Below are 20,507 nucleotides of genomic sequence, written 5' to 3' on the forward strand. Positions count from 1 at the left end.
GGCAAGGCACACCTAGCAGTGCTCATGGCTTACTTGTACTCTTAGTGGGGACCCAGCGACCATCTGTAGTGTCAGGGATTAAACCTGGGCTGGCAACATGTGAGGCAAGCATCCTACTCGCTGTTCTACTGCCCCGGCCCCTCCAAACCCTTTTGTTGCCAAGATCTACCTGTTTCTCTTGCCTCCTACAGAGTCAGGTCAGAGTTGATCTCAAAACTCTCTAAGTCTTGGGGCCAGAGCGATAGTACAGTACCACTGGAAAGAAAACACAGCTTCAGAGCTCTCGTGTGTGTGTGTGTGTGTGTGTGTGTGTGTGTGTGTGTGTGTGTGTGATGCTCAGGGATTACTCCTGGATCTGTGCTCAGGGATCATTACTGGCAGGGGCTCAGGGATTATTCCTGGCTCAGTGTTCAAGGATCACTTTTGGCGGGGGGGCTCAGTGGACCAAATGCAGTGCTGCGGATTGAACCCAGGTAGGTCTTATGAAAGGCAAATGTTTTACCCACTGTCCTATCTCTTGGGCCCCAATAGCCTTCATTTTTTATTATATTTAATTTATTATTATTATTATTATTTTTGCTTTTTGGGTCACACGTGGCAATGCATAGTTGTTACTCCTGACTTTGCACTCAGGAATTACTCCTGACAGTGCTCTGGGGACCATATGGAATGCTGGTAATCAAACCCGGGTCAGCTGCGTGCAAGGCAAATGCCCTACCTGCTATGCTATCTCTCCAGTCCTATTTTTAACTTTTTTTAATTAAAAATTTTATTTTATTTTTATTTCATTCATTTATTTTTATTGAATCACTGTGAGGCCCTTACAAAGCTATTAATGATTGGGTTTCAGTCATACAGTGTTCCAACACCTATCCCTCCACCAGTGTACATTTCCCAACACAAGTGTCCCCAGTTTCCTTCCCATCGCCCCCAAGCCCCCAGGCTGCCTCTCTCTCTCTCTCTCTCTCTCTCTCTCTCTCTCTCTCTCTCTCTGTGTCTCTGTGTCTTTCTGTGTCTCTGTCTCTGAATGAATTGCGCTTACTTTTATCCAACCTACGATGGCTGAGTTGAAGATCCTCCAAGGGAAAAACAAGCGGAATTCTGGGACAGTGGTGGCAAGTGTGGTCTGGGGGCAGATCTAGGTGAGTTGGCTCATGCCAGCTCAGCTCAGCCTGGAGGCTGCACTCCAGACTCCCAAGGGCTGCCAGGGATCATGCCGCCATGTCCTTGTGCCAGCTTTCCCTGGTCACCTTCCCTTCCTGGCCTGGGCTGGGTCCAGGCCATGGAACTTGGGTTGAAGAGCGGGTCTCCCATTGCGTGTGAACACGGGCAGGGCGGGAAGTGGCAGCTTCACCACCAGCAGCTCAGACGGGGCTCACAGCAGTCTCTGGCAGTGTTTCCTGTATTATTATTGTTATTATTATTATTATTATTATTATTTTTACCTGAAGACCGTTATTTCCAGTATGTTAATGACAGGGTTTCATGCACCTGTGCTTCCAGTTCCACCTGGCAGCATTTTGAGCCATTTAATTGACTTTCATTGCAGAAAACGTGCTCACTTCTACTTTTCCACTTCTGTTTTTTTTTTTAGCGAGGGCCCCCCACACCCCCGCTTAGCAGTGCTGGGGGGCCACCAGGTGGTGGTGGGGAGCTGGGGGTGGGGTGAGGGGAGGAGATCAGGACTGGGCCATTTTGGGGATTGAACTTATGACCTTGCACATCTAAGTATGTACTCACGACTTGAGCTATCTCTCTGGCTCTCTACTGTTAGAAAATAAAACAGCATTATTTGGGGAACTAGAGTGATAGTATAGCAGATCAGGCACTTGCCTTACACACATCCGCCCCAGGTGTGATCCCTGGCAATTCAGATGGTCCCCGGAGCCCACCAGGAGTGATCCCCTGAGTGCAGAGCTAGGACTAAGCCCTGAGCATAGCCAGGTGTGACACCCCCCTCTCAAAAAATAAATAAGTAAATAAAAAAACACACCATAATTTTTGTTTGTTTGGGGCCCATGGCTGGCAGTTTGGTGGCTATTCCTGGCCCAGTGGTTGGGGTCATTCCCAGTGACGCATCACTTTGGGGTGTTGGGGTCCAATCCAAGCTTCCCTGATGGAAAGCACATACTTGGCCCGTGGAGCTCTCCTTGTGGCCTTCAGAATATTTTTTTTTTCAACCACAGTTGCCAGTGCTATCCCAGTCTTCCATTTTTCTTCCATGCTAATGGTCTGTGGGTATATTTTAAGACCTTCTCTTGCCTCCGGAAATTTGCCATTGTTCCTCCCAGTGTTCTGCCCGTGCAGGGCACACGGAGGGGCCTGGCATCCTTGAAGCCCTCAGGGCGTGAGCTCACTGCTGGCATCCAGGACCCAGGAAGCTGCCAGCTTCTCCCCTGGGTTTTCAGCACCAGCACAAATACCCCAGCCCACCTTGGAGGGCATTTCTTATTGCATTGCATGACCCAGTCATCACTGACTTCATGCCATTCTTTTTTTTTTTTTTGATTCATTGCAAAAAAAAAAGTGTGACCATTATGTAGAGCTTAACAAAAATGTCCCAGGGCTGGGGAGAAGGCACAGTGGAAGGGAGCACAGGTTTTGCATGCAGGAAGTCTGGGTTTGAGCTCTGGCGCCCCCTGTCTGCCCCCCTGAGCAGAGCTGAGAGCACTGGCTGGTGTGGCCCCAATCCCTGCCCTATCCACCCCATCCCCCAGGTGTGCCACTATTAAAAACAGTGTGAGAATTATAGTGATGGCAATGATTATGTAGTAAAATACTGTATTTCCTATTCATCTCTCCTGCACCCAAAAGTGTGTCTTGGGAGGGGGGTCACTGTCCTCCCGTTGTTCATCGATTTGCTTGAGCGGGCCCAGTAACATCACCAATGTGAGACTTGTTGTTACTGTGTTTGGCGTATCGAATACACCGCAGGTACCTTGCCAGGCTTTGCCGTGTGGGCGAGATACTCTCGGTAGCTTGCCCGGTTCTCCGAGGGGGGCAGAGGAATCGAACCTGGGTCGGCCACATGCAACTAGTGAAGAAAAAGGACTGAAGGCCACAAGGAATGGGAGCTATGCTGCTTAGACACAATCTAGAAAGAGAACCTCAGAAAATGGAATCAAATGCATTTTGAAGTTTCAAAACAGGCTATGGGAGTGGGGTGGGGGAGTCTCAGAATCTAGGAAGACAGGTTGTGGGAGCGAGGGAGGGGTCACCGTGTGTGACCTCTGCCCTGTGGCAGATGAAGGAGACTGACATCCATGGTCAGGCCCCCAGTCTTTTCTGTCTGGGGGAAGAGGAACCCCCATAACAGTGTTTATAAAGTCCCATCGAGGGGGAGTCAAGCTGGGAAAGAGGAGAGACTTGTTTTTGCCTGTATCTTGGAAACTTTGTTATTTTTAATTATTATTATTGCTTTTTGTGTCACACCCGGCAATGCTCAGGGGTTGCTCCTGGCTCTGCACTCAGGAATCACTCCTAACAGTGGTTGGAGGACCATATGCGATGCTGGGAATCCAACCTGGGTTGGCCACAAGCAAGGCAAATGCCCAACCCACTATGCTATCACTCCAGCCCCATCCTGGAAACTTTAGACACCCTCCACAGGCAGCCTAGCTCAGGCTGTGGGGTGAACTTGCAGTTTGTCAGGGGAGAGGGTGAGGGTGCGGATTGCTCCCTGGGGACTAAATATTAGCCTCACCAGCAGCCCCTGGTCCTGCCTGTCGTGTGGGCTCCAAGCTCTTGCAGTGGCCATACCTTTCATTCAGTGACCCCTGGGTGTATTACTGGACACACATGTCTGTCAGTTTTCTGCTGTCATTGTTTGTATCTGCCCTCTAGTTCTTTTTTTTTTCTTTTGGGGTCACACCCAGCTATGCACAGGGGTTACTCCTGGCTCACACACTCAGGAATCACTCATGGTGGTGCTGAGGGAGACAGTATAGGATGCTGGGAATCGAACCCAGGTCGGCCGCGTGCAAGGCAAACGCCCTTCCCGCTGGGCTATCGCTCCAGCCCCTGTGTCTGCCCAATAACCGTTGCATTTAGTTTCGGCACGCAGAGAGGTACAGGGAAGGCCACATCAAGGCCCCAATACAAACACAAGGGAAGGGAAGGAAGAATCCTCTAGAGCTGCAGCAGCATTCAGCCGGGTTATCTTGTAACAGGAAACAAAAGGGTCAGAGTTGTCAAGCCTCAGTTCTGGAGGGGAAGGACTGAAGGAACCAGAAGCTCCACCCAAAGCAGCTTGAGCACCCTGGGTTCCATCCGACTGGCCTATCTCTGCCTTCCCTGTCTGTCTCTACCTCCCCTGTCTGTCTCTGGGCCACTCCTCTCTCCCCAACCCCTGGGGGAGACTGTTTCCTGGTCTCGGTCTCGTGAGAATGGTTCCACCTTGACCTTTCTATCTTATAAAACAGAGCCGTTGCGGCTTTATGCATGGCCAGCTCCTGGTCACTCATTAACCATTTTGCTCTCATGCTGTCCCTGGAGACAGAACAGAAGCCCTCCATTTCACAGATGGGAAGCTTGGAGCAACCACACAAAATGACTTGCACCAAGAGTCCCTGAGCCGGGCCGATGGCTCGGCAGACTAAGCTCCTGCTTTGCCGGCGGGAATCCGGGGTTGCATCCACGTCAGGACATACATGGTCCCCTGCACACCACTGGGATTAGTGGTGGCTCCTGAGCACCTGCATGTGGGACACTCTCCCCCCTCCCCAAAAGGAAACGGAAGATAAAAGGGGCCTCCACCAGTCTGCAGAGAAGCAGCGATGGGACTCTGGAAGTCTCCGGGAAGTGCCGGCAAGACCGTGGGAAGCTATTAGAACGCGATTCTGCTACCATTGCAGATACTGCAGGGCTGAGGGCAGAGGGCAGGGAGGTGAGATGTCATGTCCTGCTCATCACATGTTCCAAGCCCTGTGACTGGGTTTCCATACTTACTGCTGTACCCCAGCCACGAGAGGGGAGCCCACTCTAGTACCAAGCCTTCCCTCCTCCAGCTTATCCATCCCACTGCGTCCTTTTCAGAAAAATCACTCGCAAGCCCCTGGCTATCTACCGTGTTTAAACTAATACAGTCAGAAAGTGGCTCCAGCTTCCCCGGAGACCACCACTGCCCCCTCCTCCCCACTGTTCCAGCAATACCCCCTCCCCCAAAGAGGGCAGTATCAAACCCACTTTGATTTTTGGTTTCAGAAGTCAGATTGCACTCAGTAGGCCACTGTATGTGGTGAAGATCCTGCTGGAAACCATATTCATGGCTCATTTTTTAAACTGAGGTCAAGAATTTCTGATCGAGATCTGCTGGTTCTGCCGCCCCCACTCCCACCCCCCACCCAAGGAAGTTCTAGAATTTTCCTAATTTAGAAATTTCCAGCTTTGAGCCTTTTAGATGAGGGCTAGCGTGTTGCACAGATGAGGGGCGGACTTGGAATGGCCCCCACCCCCAATGAAGGGACCTGACCTGTGGATTCAAGCAATGATGCTTGGTGGCTTGTGACACGTGGGAGCAGTGTTCAGTAAGGACAGTCAGGCCACCTGGATTTCTGTGCCTTCCCCTGCAGTGGTCTAGAAGTCCTCTGGAGTCCATCGTTCTCTTCAACAGTTTGCGAGGGGTGGACAGGTAGTGTCCTTTCCTGTCTACATTCAGGGAGGCCAGTTGTATGGAACAGAGCCACCAAAACCCCATCTCCAGAAAGACAGGCGGTGGCTGATGTGGAGCTTTAGTGGTGGTTCCTAGTTGGAGCCCCATTGGTGGGGCTTTATCAGAATTGGAGCCCTGTAGTTGGAACTGGATCCCTATTGGTGGGGGTTTCCTAGAATTGATGCCTTATTGGTGGAGAGTTCCCGGAAGTCCTGGAACCCCATAGGTAGAACTGGAACCGTATGGTGAGGGTTTCCCAGACCTGATGCCTTATTGGGTGGGGATTTCCCAGAATTGATATGCCAAACACAGTAACAACAAATCTCACAATGGAGACGTTACTGGAGATGTTGCTGGAGCAAATCGATGAACAACGGGAGGACAGTGAAAGTGACAATGATGTCCTATTGGTGGAGAGTTCACTGACTTAGAGCCCCATAGGTGGAACTGGAACCCTATTGGTGGAGAGTTCCCAGAATTTGGAATCTTTTTTTTTTTTGGCTTTTTTTTAAAGTTTTTTTTTGGGGGGGGTCACACCCAGCGATGCACAGGGGTTACTCCTGGATCATGCACTCAGGAATTGCTCCTGGCCGTGCTCAGGGGACCATATGGGATGCTGGGAATCGAACCTGGCTCTGGCCACGTGCAAGGCAAATGGCCTACTCATTGTGCTATCACTTCAGCCCCAGGAATTGGAACCTTATTGGTGGAGATTTTGCCATCACAGTATTCTGCCCATTCTCTAGGCAGATGGTCATTGCCGGCCAATGTCTCGTATGTAGGACGGCACTCTGGAGGGGATGGCTGGGTGGCTCTTGTCTACTTCCTGCTGGGCATTTTGGGACTTGCTTGGATATTGGTGTTGGGGTTAGGGCTATGTGCTGCAAAGTGCTGATTCTGTGAGCAGGACAGTGAGGCCCCGCTCTGTGCCTGAGATGCTGGCAGCACCAGATTGGCATTTGTTGCTTGAGTGCCAGGAGCTGTTTCATGTAACAAAACTGGGAATCATGCCAGCTGGGGACATTTTCGGGGGAGGAGTCACACCCAGACTGGCTCTGCTCAGGGATCACTCCTGGCTGCACTCAAAGGAACTGGACATGGTGCCCGGGGATCAAAGTGAAATAGGTCACATGTAAGGCAAATACCTTCCCCAAGGCTAGTGCTGTAACCCTTTGCCTGGGTCTCTTGCCCTCTGGCCAGGATCTTTTTTTTCTTCTTCTTCTTCTATTTTTTTTTTTTTTTTTTTTTTTTTGCTTTTTGGGTCACACCTGTCGATGCTCAGGGGTTACTCCTGTCTCTGCACTCAGGAATCACTCCTGGCGGTGCTCGTGGTACCATATGGGATGCTGGGAATCGAACCTGGGTTGGCCGCATGCTAGGCAAACGCCCTACCGCTGTGCTATCGCTCCAGCCCCTGACTAGGGTCTTAAGCCAACAAAAAATGAACCCAGATTAATAGAAAAAACTTCCTTTTTCTTCCAGAGCTTCTGAGGGCAAGACTGTGGAAGTGCCTTACAAAGGGGATGTGGAAAACACGATTCTGGATATACTCGGGGGACTGAGGTCTACCTGCACCTATGTGGGGGCCGCCAAACTCAAAGAGCTGAGCAGGAGGGCCACGTTCATCCGGGTCACCCAACAGCACAACACCGTGTTCAGCTGACCTCCTGGACAACCTGCCTGCCGGCCTCTGGAAGCTCATTCATCCCCTCCCCGCTGCTCCCCCATACACACATACACACACACACACACACACACACACACATATGCACTCACACACGCATGCATTCACACACGCATGCACTTTACACAAATGCAAACACACACACACTTACACACACCCCTGCTTTCCTCTCCCTCCTCTTCATCGCTTCCTCCTGGTTGGTGGAATGTGGCCGCCTCCTCCCCGTCCTGTTACCTGGAGGCTTTTGGGGCTCCCCCACCCGCCCAGTGCCTTCCAGGGGGCCCCAAATTGGGCATGATGGGCCAGAGGTCAGAGCCCAGTGGCCTGGATCTCGGAACCTCATTGTTAAGACTAACACTTGCACCTTTTCTTGCTTTTTACAAAGAAGGTTTCACTTTAATATAATGCTGTTATCTTAAGATGTGGTGCCCGCTGGTTTGCATTTGTAGGAATGAGGTGGGCGTGGAAACTGGGTGGGGGAGGGGAGGGGACCGAGGGGGCTGACTGCTTCAGCTGAAGGCTGGTCCTCAGGTTCCCTGATCCTATAACCTATACCCCACCCCACCCCCAGCCCAGCTGCCTCCCAAGGTCTTTTACAGGAAAAGTTTCAGGCCTTCCCTCAGACCCAGGGCTTTACAGAGATCCTGGTCTGGGCCTGGAGTCCTTCTGTGCAAATGGGAGAAGGGTGGTAGGAGAGACCTCCCCTCTCCCCCCCCCCCCCCATACCTAGGCCTTAGAGGCACTCCTGTTTCAGCACTTTCCAGCCATCCCCCATCCCCACCCCCAACAAGATAGAGATTGGTCCCTAATCCATCCGACCAGAGGGGTCTCACAGCCTTGGCCCATGATCCAGCTAGTAACCTCGACGGAAACGTCGTCATCGGCCACTGAGACTGAAAGAGGAGAGTGGAAATCCTGAGCCTGGTGGCCTCCCCATGTTCCTACACAGCCTGCTCTGGGCTGGGAGCGAGGCTTGTGCAGCCCTTCTGAGCCAGGGTTCCATCTCACCAGATCACCCTTCTGCCCAGCCGTCCATCCCGAACACCCACACTGCCTCAGGGCCTCTGCTCTTGTGGGCTGGGGAGCTCTTTAGCATTATCCAGCAGGGCTGGGACCACTCCAGGTCATTCTTCCCTACCTGGGCTGAATGACCCAATGCAATGACCCAATGCAAGGGACCCAATGCAAGGCTGCTGGGACCACCAGTGCCACCTCTGTGATGCTCAGGAGCCGCAGAGCAATAGTAATGTCTGGGGTCGGGGACAGGAAGGACACACGGTGCCCCATGCATGCAAGGCGTGGGTATGCACACTAACCCCCTGTCCAATCTTCTTAGCCTCAGGATCTCAACTCTCTGCTCCCCCCTTCTGCACAAAACCGGAAGTCAGGAGGGATGATTGGCAAGTGCAGGGCTGTGGGAGGGCACTGGGAGTCCTCGCTCCTTAAAAGGTGATTTTTCTCAGGCATAGGGCCAGCGAGCTGCCCCCTTTCTGGAGCTCAGGGCTGTGTCCAGCTGTGGTGCATGCAAATGGGAGATACCACCCCGCCCCTGCTCAGGAATTCCTCTAAGTCTTGAGCTTCCCATCACTCTACACAACGTACTGATCCATGTGATCCCAAGTTGCCACGGGCTATCAACATCTGGAAACATCCTATAAACAGCCTCTGGAGATAGGAGAAATAAATAGCAAGAGAACAGGACACAAGATGTTGAAAGGTGCCTTTCACCTCACAATCATAAGCAGAATCACAACACCCCTCCTTCCCTCCCCAAGTTACAGTCCCCCAACCCCAAAGGGAAAATTTAAGAAAGGTGCTGCCCGCTACGCTCTCCTTCTCCACCACCAACGACCTGGGCTTTAACTTCTTAAACTGGTGGGCTGTGGGCCCACGTGGAGAACAATGGGGTCTGGGGTGAGTCACAAAAATTCTGGCAGCAGAAGTAAAGGACAGACAGCAGTTTTCAACCTTTCTACGCCTGCAGAACTGGCCCCAAGGACTGGCAGTTGAAGATCACTGGTATAACGTTTCAAGGAGCACCCATTAATTCAAAATCACCCATTAACTCAAAATCACCCATAATTCAAAACCAACAGGAGGATGAACTCCAGGTGTTCCTGGGGGCACTGGTTGCATTTCTCGAATGTGCATGTGGTCCCCAGGGACTGTGCTCATCCTGTTTCCTTTAATGTGAGAAGTGAATCCCTCCCACCCACCCCCTGTGGTGCGTGTCTCCCATTTTTAAAAGCCCCTTTCAGGGCCACAGGGAAGGAAGAAAAAGCAATTCTTTGCACGTTCCCTCCCCCCCCCCCCCCCACACAACCGCAAGGACACTTTTTTTTTGCAATTGGCACTGTTATTTTATTAGTACGAGTATACTGAAACAATAAACTTGTACTGGTATACAGACAATTTATTTAAAACAATTTTGTTCAAATTTTGAATCAAACATTGTTTTATTATAATAATGAAATAATTTCTACCTAGAAAACCTGCAAGCACCATCAAAGAAAGGGACCATAAAATTCAATAAACAGACTCGAGTGTATCCTACAAATAGACACACCACGATTAGAAAATAGAATATGAATTCTTCCATTTTTTTTTTAATATTTGTTTTAAAAAAGCTAGTGCAAGTACAATATTTTACACTGGAATTACAGAGAGAGTATGCACGCATATGGAAAAAAGTTCTCCTGTCACAATAAAAGCTCTTAACTATGTATGCACTTAACATTTTTCTTTTCAATAAGGTGCAAAACATCATTCCTTCCCTAGTTGTCCTCCTTACTGGCCGGTGCCAGTCTGATAGCGCCAGCAACGTCCCACTTAACTTGTCTCTTTCCCCTTGGCCGGTGGGAAGCAGAGGATGGGAAGCTGGGGGAGTAATGATCCAAGAGGAAAACATCCTGGGGACCCATCTCAGAGGGGGTTCTGGGGCCAGGACCGCTCCCTACGGGCTAGAAATGACTTAGAGCTCTGGGCGTTACCTGGAACTCAGGTAGAGCCATGGAAAGGGAAGCAGTGAGGAGACCGCCCCCTAGAGGCCGAAAGGGACAGTGTTCATGCTCAGGCCTCTATGGACAAAGCGTTTCCCCCCCGCACTCGGGCTGAAGACTAGGTGGTTTGGGGGACGAGACCAGAGGGATGCTACCAGATGCTACCAGAGCCGCTCCGTGGCTGTGCTTTCTTGCGAGCCCACAGCCACGAGCTTGAGTCACCTCGGGATTCCGGGAGGCCAGAAGGCCACCCGGCCAGGATTACTGTAAACAAAGCCCCAGCACGAAAAGGCCTTCAGACTGACCACAGAGAAAGGAGGCAGGCTCATTGGCCATCCAGAAAGCAACTGCACACACCAACTACAGGGAAAGGAACGTTGGGTGAAAGTCTTCAGTGATCTGCAGTGGAAGACTTGAGTCCTTTCAGAGAAGAAAAGTTACAGAAATTCGTAGAGACTCGTTATTGTCAAGATACTACCTATTGGCCAAATGCACTTAATTTTAATACAGCTGAACCATTTGTATGCAAGTCATGAGGATGTGGAAAAACCGAAGCTGCTCTTCCCTCCCGCCATCGTATAAGGTGAATGTCAGCTACCAGAAAAATCGCAGTCAGCAGTCAGGGAGGGGCCGAGATTCAAAATTTTAAGAATTGTCGGTGGGTTTTTTGCAAGAGCCCCACAGCGGCCCAGTTTCTGCTTGATTTGTGTGCAGAAAAATGACTCTTCTGAGAAGTGGCTCCACAATTTATTTTGGCCTCTAAAATAGTCAAGGGGGAAAAAAAAATCAAAATCGAACTCAAGCCAAATGAGGCATTGATATTGAAATTCACGTTTTATGCCCGCCCCCCCTTGAAATGAGGTGTGGGGGAAGAAGGTTGCCCAATTTTTTTGTTGCTATTGTTATCATCGTGAGTCCTGTTTTAGTGGTAGCTAGGATCCCGAGTGACAAACACTTCTTGTTCAGGATTATATTCTTTGGGTTTATTGGAACAGGAAGTGCTGAAAATGTTAAACATCATCTCAAGAAAAAGGAGTTGCAATGGCTTAAGAGTTTCAACTAAGAAGGGAGCGCAGAGAAGTACTTTCCGCAAAGGAATGAAACAGTATTCTCAAATTGAAGACTATGGAGATGCCCTCCCGCAGAAGACGACTCTATGTAACAAAACATAAAAGCATAAGTATAGTTTAAGAGCCTTTTACGTAGTAATTCTTCCAGGCCATAACCATACAAATCTGATCATGTAGACATGACAAATTTCTATATACAAAAAAACATGTAACTTTCAACCTTTATGCTTTTTTTCTCTTTTTTTTTACAAACAAGGTATGAAACTCATTGTTTCAACAGATCCATCTTGCAAACACTGAATGAATCGTTTCGACATTCATTTTTCTTTTGTGCAATTTTTTTTAAAAAACATTACCTGTACTCCCCAAAGTGAGTGCTTCAAAAAAAAATTGTTTTTTCTTCAGCTTCTCAAATTAGGTGTACATTTAAAAAAAAGAGAGAGAGAGAGAGAGAAAGAGAGAAGGAGAAAAAGAAAATTCCCACAAGGTATAGTGCTACAAGGAAAGACCCTATCAGTAAGGTAACATATTTGAAGCGAGGTCATCTATGTAAAAGAAATCTCAGCTCCGGAGTAGAGGTGGACAAATTGTTTGGAGTTTCCCTATCAACAGAAACACAACACTGTCTGTGGAAAAGAGAGGAAACCAACCCAACACAATAGCATATATATGTGCTTTATAAAAAAAAAAAAGTAAAATTCTCTGTATATTTAGTACTTGATGGATTCTTCCATTCTCTATTTCAGAAATTCTGGGTTGAAAACATGAAAGGGGGAAGCTGAGGCCTTTCACCAAAATTCACTTTGCAAAACTGAAAAGCGTCATTCCCTTTCCTTGCAAATCACCGCCAGAAGCTGGACTGGGCTCTGGAGACCACCTGTTTTCACCTGGAAATATCCTGGGTGAAACAGGAAGTGCAAAGGGTCTGGGGAGACGACAGGCCATAATGGGTTGAACTGTTCTGTTGATTTATGAAGCAGTAACATGACAACCAACACAGCTCAAAAAGCCTGGCCTTGCGTTCCAAGCACTCTGCTTCTTCAACCGTATCTGAAATAGCATGGTGTTAGTGTCTTCAAAAGCATTTTGAGATTTTGTTTTTCTCTCTCTATGAAACAGGTTTCCTTAGTAGTCACAGATGTTAAAGGGTATTGTCAATTGTTTCCTTAAAAAAAAAAAACAAAGAAATCCAAAGCTACTACAACAACAAAAATAAATTTTGGCAACATATTTCAGTAAAGATCAAACTATGTGCAAAAAAGAGTGGATTTTTTGATTTACTAGGAGCTACTGTTCATCTCGAACATGCAGCGTTATATTGCAATCTATGCAGTATCTAAAGGAGTAATCCACAAGATGCAGGAAATCCAAACATTCCTTGAAGTTGTACAACCCTACCCCAGAGCAGTCAAAGTGCTGCTTCTGGACACGTCCGTGTACCACACACACGCCAGCCCCGTCCCTGAGTTAGAGGTGTGAAAGGTTCCGCAGAGTTCCTTGTAGGGGAGAAGGAAGGATGCCGCCACTTCCTGGTGGGGGGAAACCCAACACACTCACCAAACAAAACATACAGGGTCACCATTCAGAGTCAGAAATGGGATCAGTGACGACAGGGATTAAAAAAAAAAAAAAGAAACCATCCTAAACCCAAATCGGGTGAATAGGGAGAAACAAACAAACCAAAAAAAAAAAAATAATAATTGACATAGAAGATTCTCCTGAAAGTCCAAATAAAAATGCAATTTGGATTTCCACTTTAAAAGATTTGAGGTAAGTGGCGTCCATGTCTGTATTTTCCCCTCCCCACCCCCCCCACCCCACCCCCAAGGTGGTCCAGACAAACCGAAAGAATTCTCAAGTTCAACATTCTAAGGAACAGTCATTTTTATATATTTAGAAATCCCTACAAAGAGAGGTTCTTGTTTGTTGGTTTCTTATTATTATTATTTTTTTTTCTTTTCGCCCTGACTAATTTCTTGGTGATTGTGTTCCATTGTAAACGCAAAAGGCCTGCTGTTATTATTAGTTTAAAAATGGAAACCAGGAAAGAACGAACGAAAGACGGCTGTCAGCAAATATTGCAGAGTGGACATAGTACAGAGGCACATAGCTGATCCTCGGAAGCTGCACACGGCACCAGAGAGATTTCTAGGCCTGTCATGGTTAGGTTTGCTACACAAGGAGCAGCGGCACAGGCTACCCTGGGCTTCTCATAGAGGGAGTGGGGGCTCTCCAGTGTCCGCAAGCCAGAGGAGGTGCCCTGTGCTCTGGGTGGTCTTCCTATTTGGAGAGAGAGCTGCCACGGAGGAGCGATGATGATCGTGGTTCACGGGTGACTCCCTCTTGCAGTCACTGCCTGGGCCCCCTGGCTCAGAGGCACAAGGCCAAGTCTCAAGGGCACAGGCCTCAGGAGGTGACTGTCCCATCCTGGGAAGGACGTGGCCCACGGGTGGATCCTGGCTACACTTCTCCCGAGTGTCCCTTAGCTGTGAGTCTGCCTCTTCCTCTCCAGACTATTCCTGGGCGGTGGTGGGTCACTGCAGCTCGCTCCCCAGATCTCCTTTGCTGAGCTCTTTCTGCGGCTTGGCGACAGACAGACACCCACCAGGAGCTCCCAGCTGGCTGCCAGTGCTCTATATCCACAGGGGAAAACTCACAGCAGAGCAGCGCTCCCCTTCCTGGCTCCGTCCCTCTGGCCCACGTCTGGCCAGAACCAGAAAGATGGACCCGACAGGAAAATCAGCCAAAGGGGTAACATGAGCTTTGAACTAGAGCACACTGGTCAGACTCTATTGGCACAGAAAGTATTGCACATGCTAAGAAAAGCAAGAGAATAAAATGGGACACCGTTTTCGAAAGAACCAATGATAATTCCTATACCTGAAATAGAGTAGAAGCACACAAATGAGGATGATGTTTCCTATTGCTGCAAACCGTGTTACATTTTCCCGTGATGGTGTCGGTTTCGTGGATCCAGTTAGTTCAATACTCCAAAGTAAGCCAAAAGGTGATTGGTCGATGCGTGTTTTTTTTTTTTTCTGAGTCCAAAAGAGTTGCGGTCAAGAGTGGCGCTAATGAGGACAATGTCTGTATGGCGGCCCCGTTCTCCGTCTTATCATCAAAGGTTACAAACAAAAAAAGAAAAATGAACCTAATCATCACAAGTGCCCTGAGCAGAATATATATGGAAGATGAAGCAAGTTCTCGGAACAGAAACATTAAAAATAAAAATAAAAAAAAGAAAAGAAAAAAGAGAAAAAGGAAGAAAACAGCATGAAATAAGCAGTATGACTTTTAAGAACGGGCCTCTGAAGCTCGCCCTCTGATAGCCATTCCAAGGAAGCCAAGAAAAGCTTTTCTAAACCTCCTCCAATGGTTTTGGTAAACCCCCGGACAATGGTTTATAAAAATTGTTAATTCTGGTGAAAAGAAACATAAATATGAGATAAGCCAAGATGTGAGTTTGAGGTTCTGCTATTTTGTTTTCGTTTTTAATTTGTGAAATGGAAGTTCTTTTTTCAATGGTAAAGGGAAATCTGGCATTGGTGCAAATTAGGCATAGCCATTCCAAGTAAGAAGACTGGAAAATTTTCTCCACTTATGCAAATTGTTTTAAAAAGCACTTTAAGATTTCTCCTCAAAACCCACAATCTTGCAACTCTAGGGGAATGAAAGATTTAAGCAATGAAAAACCCTTTTTGGGCTTGTACCAAAGATGAAATCTTGGGGAAAAAATGTCATTTTGAAAATAACATTAATAACAATAATAAAGTAATTGTTTAAAAAAAACTCGCTCACATATATGAATGTCTTCATGGAAAATTCTCTCAACGCATCTGAAGAAAATTCTCAGAGTTATTCCTGCTAACGCCTGGTTTCTCTGACAGATGTGATAAAAAGACCAAAATGAATTTTGAAAGGAACCTTATAAAACGGCCTAGAGTTAGGCAGGTTAGAAAGTAATTTTGCTACATTTATTTATGCTCGTTCAGTCCCCCAAACCTTTCCCACAATGTTATTGGATAAAAACTGCAGGAATATCACACAAATTATAAACTCAAGATGTGCAAATCGCAAGGTTCGTTAAAAGTTCATCTTAAAAGGAAAAAACACTGAACAAAAATGAGTATTCTTATTTCCCATCCCTTTTCTCTCAGTTTCTCTGCATACGCCTTTAATTCTTTCTCAAACATCAAAGTGAAAAAGTGCCCCTGTTAGGCTTTTCTTGGTGGTCATTCATTGTCACATACGAGTTCATGATTCACATTCATCCCTTGAAACCACGTGGAAACTTTCAGGATCTTGCTCGTGAGAAACTCTGCAGAGCTGAAATGTAGTTACAGTGTTGAAAAAAAAAAAAGAAAGAAAGAAAGCAACTTACTTTTTTTTGTTTGTTTGTTTGCTTTTGTTTGTCTTCCCAAAGAGTTTAAAGTGAGATACAGTACTTGTTGAATGAGAGACCAAGATGCTTGGTAATAAAGTGTGAACAGAATTTTTTTTAAGTGCTTAAGAGATAGTAATATATATGCTCATCTTCAAAATCTAATTCCTCACGTCACACTGGAATCTGAAAAAAGTGGCACCCGAGTTGTCCATTGTCATGAACTATAAACAGTACTAGAGTTAAAAGACAAAAAGATCTGCAAGCCCAACGCGAAGAGCTTCGGCGGCTCGCGTCTATATCTCTTGGGAGCGAAGTCAAACGCGATCCATCACCTGGTTGGTTTTCCTAACACTGCACAGAAACCCGAGCGGGTGTCCACTCGCCCGCTGTCCGCTCGCCACCCCCTCCCGCAGGGGCTGCCCGGTCCACCCCCGGGGAAACCACTGCACTTGGAAAGCAGAAAACAAAATCCCACGTGTGGCAGTTGCTCTTTAAGGGAAGAAAAGGGGGGGAGGGAAATCAGTGCAGTCAGGCCCCATAGGGGGAAATAGGTATCTATAGGATGAAAAGTTGCTTTTATTGTAAAATAAGTTGGAGGGGGAGGAGGGAAAAATAGTTCTTTTACACGGTTGCCTTTCTGAAACGCGCGGTCGAGGGTGGGACCTGGCGAGGAGGCCCCGGGAAGCGGGATTCCTGATTGGAACTTCGCGCATGAGTGACAGCTGCGGAGGCCACGCCCCCTGGGTGCAAGCGAGCTCGGGGCGGAGCCGAGGTGGAACCTAGCAAGGAGGGCCCCGGGAAGCGGGATTCCTGATTGGGCCTTTGAGCGTGAGTGACAGCTGTTGAGGCCACGCCCCCGGGTGCAGCCGAGCTCGAGGCGGGGTCGGGGTGGGACCTAGCGAGTCGGCCCCGGGAAGCGGGATTCCTGATTGGGCCTTTGCGCGTGAGTGACAGCTGCCGAGGCCACGCCCCCCGGGTGCAGCCGAGCTCCAGGCGGGGCAGGGGTGCAGACTCAGGCCTGCAACGCAGCCCCGGGACAGCCTTTCCTGCACAACTTCCTCACTGAAAACCCGGCAGGAGAGAGGTCAGCGCTCCCAGAGATGTGTCTGGGCCAACCAGAAAGAAGGACGGAGCCTGGGAAGCCGCTCAGGGTGCCCCTTGAGCTGGCGTGGACTGCCCCGCCCCCCTCTACACTAGAGCCCGGGCACCCACGTGGTGAGAGCCGGCCACCCCAGCTGTTAAGTCTAATGACCAGGTTAGAACAGAAACCTAAAGGAAGAGGATAACATGTAAATACTGTGTTATTTAGCCTACAGTACAGTAATCTGGATACACATGATGAGGGTCAGCCAGCTCTCCTTTGCCCACGCTGCCGCTACTTGCCTACGTTAGACCGGCCTTCAATGCAAATCTTAACCTCCTGAGGAATGAGAGAAGGCTTGGGAAGAGTCAAAGGTGGCTCATCTTCCGACTTCTCCAGTTTGCGGGTCTCGGGCGCCGACCACCTCCTCTTCCTCCGGGCTGCGGGCTTGCTGGGTTCTATTTTGGTGAGCAAGGGCGCGGCGGAGGGCAAGCCTGTCTTTTCGGGAAACTTGAGTTCACCGTTCTCCGAGAGCATCTGGGCACTTCCCTGATTGATTCCGTTCTCCTGCTCGGCGTACCTGTGTCTACTGCCCGCCAGGCCGTCGGGCTTGGTGGGCTTTAGCAGGCCACTGGCAGGATCCACGGGCTGGCCCTTTTTAACAGAGCCGTTCTTCAGGTTCTTGAGGGTGAGCGAGATGCAGACATCCCCAACGGAGAGTTTGGAACACGGCAAATCAAAGAGCTGGCTGGTTCTCTCGGGACAGCAGGATGACCAGCCCTGTCCAAACACAAAAAAAGGGTACTCTACCAAAACTTCAACACTGACCTGCGGAGACAAGAGAGAGACAAGAGAGGGAAGAGCAGGAATGAAACGCATGAACACACCGTGTGCTTGCATGAACATACCGAGTGCCTGCATGAACATACCGTGTGCTTGCATGAACAGATCGTGTGTGCTGTACCTTACACAAATAAGTAGAAAAGCCAATACGCAAAATAAGGGGCACGATGTGTGGATTTACTTACCCAATTACAGGCGGTTGTGCAGAACCAGTTAAACAAGCAAAAAAAAAAAAAAGTCAAGTTCTCCAGAATATTCTTTGACTTAGTTTTATGGCTGCTGGTCTTCATAAAAGCAATACAATTGCTTCCTCTCCCCCCAACACCCCAGAATGTCTCAGCTGGACAAACATTGTCCTCCATAAGACAACCTAAATGTGGATTAGTATCAGACTATACAGACTCCACAGGTCCCACTTAGTGGGAGTCCAAGCACCGAGCCCAGGACTCTGAAGGAAGGGCAGGGTTTGAAGATCTGAAAGAAGGTGATTGCTGGTGAGAAGATGAAACAGGTCACAGATGGAGTTCAAGAGCCCAGTATAAAATGAAGCCCCAGGTAGGCCAAGAAAAAAACAAAATATTTGATACTAGTGGGGTAGGGGTTTGGTGGTGGGGAAGCCCACATCCTTCCAAAAACTCCCAGTTTCTTGGATTGCCATTGTATGCTGTGGAGTATGCCAAGTAATTAAGTTGGGAAAAACAAACAAAAAATATGCAGTCCTGATCGCAAAGACATTCACAGTCAGTGGGCAAAAGGAGGAAATTTAATAATAATAATAATAATAATAATAATAATGACCTGTAGCACTGTCCTCCCATTGTTCATTGATTTGCTCGAGTGGGCACCAGTAACGTCTCCATTGTGAGACTTGTTGTTACTGTTTTTGGCATATTGAATATGCCAAGGGGAGTTTGCCAGGCTCTGCCATGCGGGTGGGATACTCTCAGTAGCTTGCCGGGCTCTCCAAGAGGGACGGAGGAATTGAATGTGGGTTGGCCACATGCAAGGCAAACGCCCTACCTGATGTGCTATCGCTCTAGCCCTAATAATAATAATAACACCAATAAGAATAGTTTCTAAGCAGGGTTCCAGGCCTTAGCATGTTCCCTGCTAAGGGGGCAGCAGAGACGGAAGCCCCGTGGTGCCAAGGCAGTCTTCCTGGATGAGGATATTTAATTCAACACTGTGCTGAGTTATTTTAAATAATGGAGGTGGAGCAGAGGTGTGATTGCAAGGCAGAACTATTCCTGGAGTTACCCTATATGTGAACAAAGATAAGGAGAGAGTGTGTGTAGGGATTTGGCAACTCGCCAGTGAAAGCCTTACTACTGTCTTTAAATTAGGTTTAAATTCACTGGAGATTTTTTAACAATTCAATTTTCAAGGGAATTTAATTTCTTCCACTTTATACTATATGATAAAAGAGAAAGAGAACAATGAAGTCATTTTAAAAAGCCAATTTTCAAAGACTTTTCTAAAAGGAGTAGGCTGGGTAATTTGGATCAACCTTCTTGTTAAGGGGAACTAAGTACTCTGAATAGCAACAAAAATTAAACCCTGGACAAACTGTAAGCTAATATCACCCTCTCATCCTGGTCACACAGGAAGTCAGACCACAAACAGTCACTGGTCGGGGCTGGAGCGATAGCACAACAGGGAGGGCGTTTGCCTTGCACGCGGCCGACCCGGGTTCGATTCCCAGCATCCCATATGGTTCCCCTGAGCACCGCCAGGAGTAATTCCTGAGCGCATGAGCCAGGAGTAACCCCTGTGCATCGCGGGGTGTGAACCACAAAAGCAAAAACAAAACAAAACAGTCAATGGTCTGGGGAATGAAAGGGCTGGAGGTCCAATTCTCTTTATGGGCCTTTGCATATGCCAAAGCAGGGTTGTTCTCAGTGATACCAATTGGACTTTCTGGTAATCCCAAGGGCCTGGCCTGGAGGTTGAGGGTGGGTGTTCTGGGAGGGAGCTCTTGAGTTAGTTTTCTTTTCTGCGCTGTGACCCCGAAGGACTGGACTCAAATCGGAAGAATCGGAAGGGTGAGCCAATGGTAGACAGGCCTTCTTAGGGTCTGACGCTCAGAACTTAATCACCTCAGGCCCTAAAATTCGATCAAGGTCTTCAAAATTTTTCAACTTAGAGAATTGCCATTTAGTTTAAAAGATGGGGGGTTAGCCTGGAGAGGTTCCTAAAGAGACCAGGAGATGTCTCCTTAATGTTAAAGGTTGAAGAGAAACTTGAGGGCTCTGGGGGTAGATCTAGATTTTTCTTTTTCTTTGTTTTTACTCTGCCAAGAATTGAACCCGCAAGCGAAGCACAAAACTACAATCTCTAACTCTGGCTAAGATCTATTCTCCAAATGGCTGTATATTTGATAAGGCTGATATTCTAGAATAAAAAAAAGAAAATGAAGCCAAGAATGAGGTCTAACAGCTCAGCAAATCCTCAGACAATGACTTTAGTAACACTGTTAGGAGATATATGTTGTGGCAAGCAATATAAGGTCAACTATTTTGTGCCCGTTAAGGGGGGTAGACTGGAGGGTGGCAACTGGGGACACTGGTGGAGGGAAGGTCACACTGGTGGTGGGATTGGTGTTGGCGCATCAAATACCTGAAATGAATATGTTATGAACAACTTTATAAATTGCAGTGTCTAAAGTTTCAAAGAGAAAAAATAAATGAGGTAGATTTTTTTTTTTAAAGCACTCTTTTTTTTGGTCACACCCAGCGATGCACAGGGGTTACTCCAGGCTCATGCATTCAGGAATCACTCCTGGTGGTGCTCAGGGGA

At 48.1% G+C, this 20,507-nt stretch overlaps 2 protein-coding genes across 2 annotated transcripts in view; one reads left to right on the forward strand and one right to left on the reverse strand.

The window, feature by feature from the left end:
* GMPR (guanosine monophosphate reductase) overlaps positions 1-7,753 on the forward strand; it is a 49,533-nt gene extending 41,780 nt beyond the window's left edge. The window contains exon 9 of the mRNA XM_056132488.1: positions 7,133-7,753. Within this exon, the coding sequence (XP_055988463.1) occupies positions 7,133-7,313 (181 nt within the window). The 3' untranslated portion in view covers positions 7,314-7,753. The remainder of the gene's footprint in view (positions 1-7,132) is intronic.
* Positions 7,754-16,991: 9,238 nt separating this feature from the next.
* Positions 16,992-20,507, reverse strand: part of ATXN1 (ataxin 1) — a 450,767-nt gene continuing 447,251 nt past the window's right edge. The window contains 1 exon segment of the mRNA XM_056132487.1: positions 16,992-17,696. Coding sequence (XP_055988462.1) covers positions 17,163-17,696 — 534 coding nt within the window. The 3' untranslated portion in view covers positions 16,992-17,162.

This window comes from Sorex fumeus, unplaced genomic scaffold, assembly GCF_029834395.1.
Source record: "Sorex fumeus unplaced genomic scaffold, SorFum_2.1 ptg000094l, whole genome shotgun sequence".
NCBI lineage: Eukaryota > Metazoa > Chordata > Mammalia > Eulipotyphla > Soricidae > Sorex > Sorex fumeus.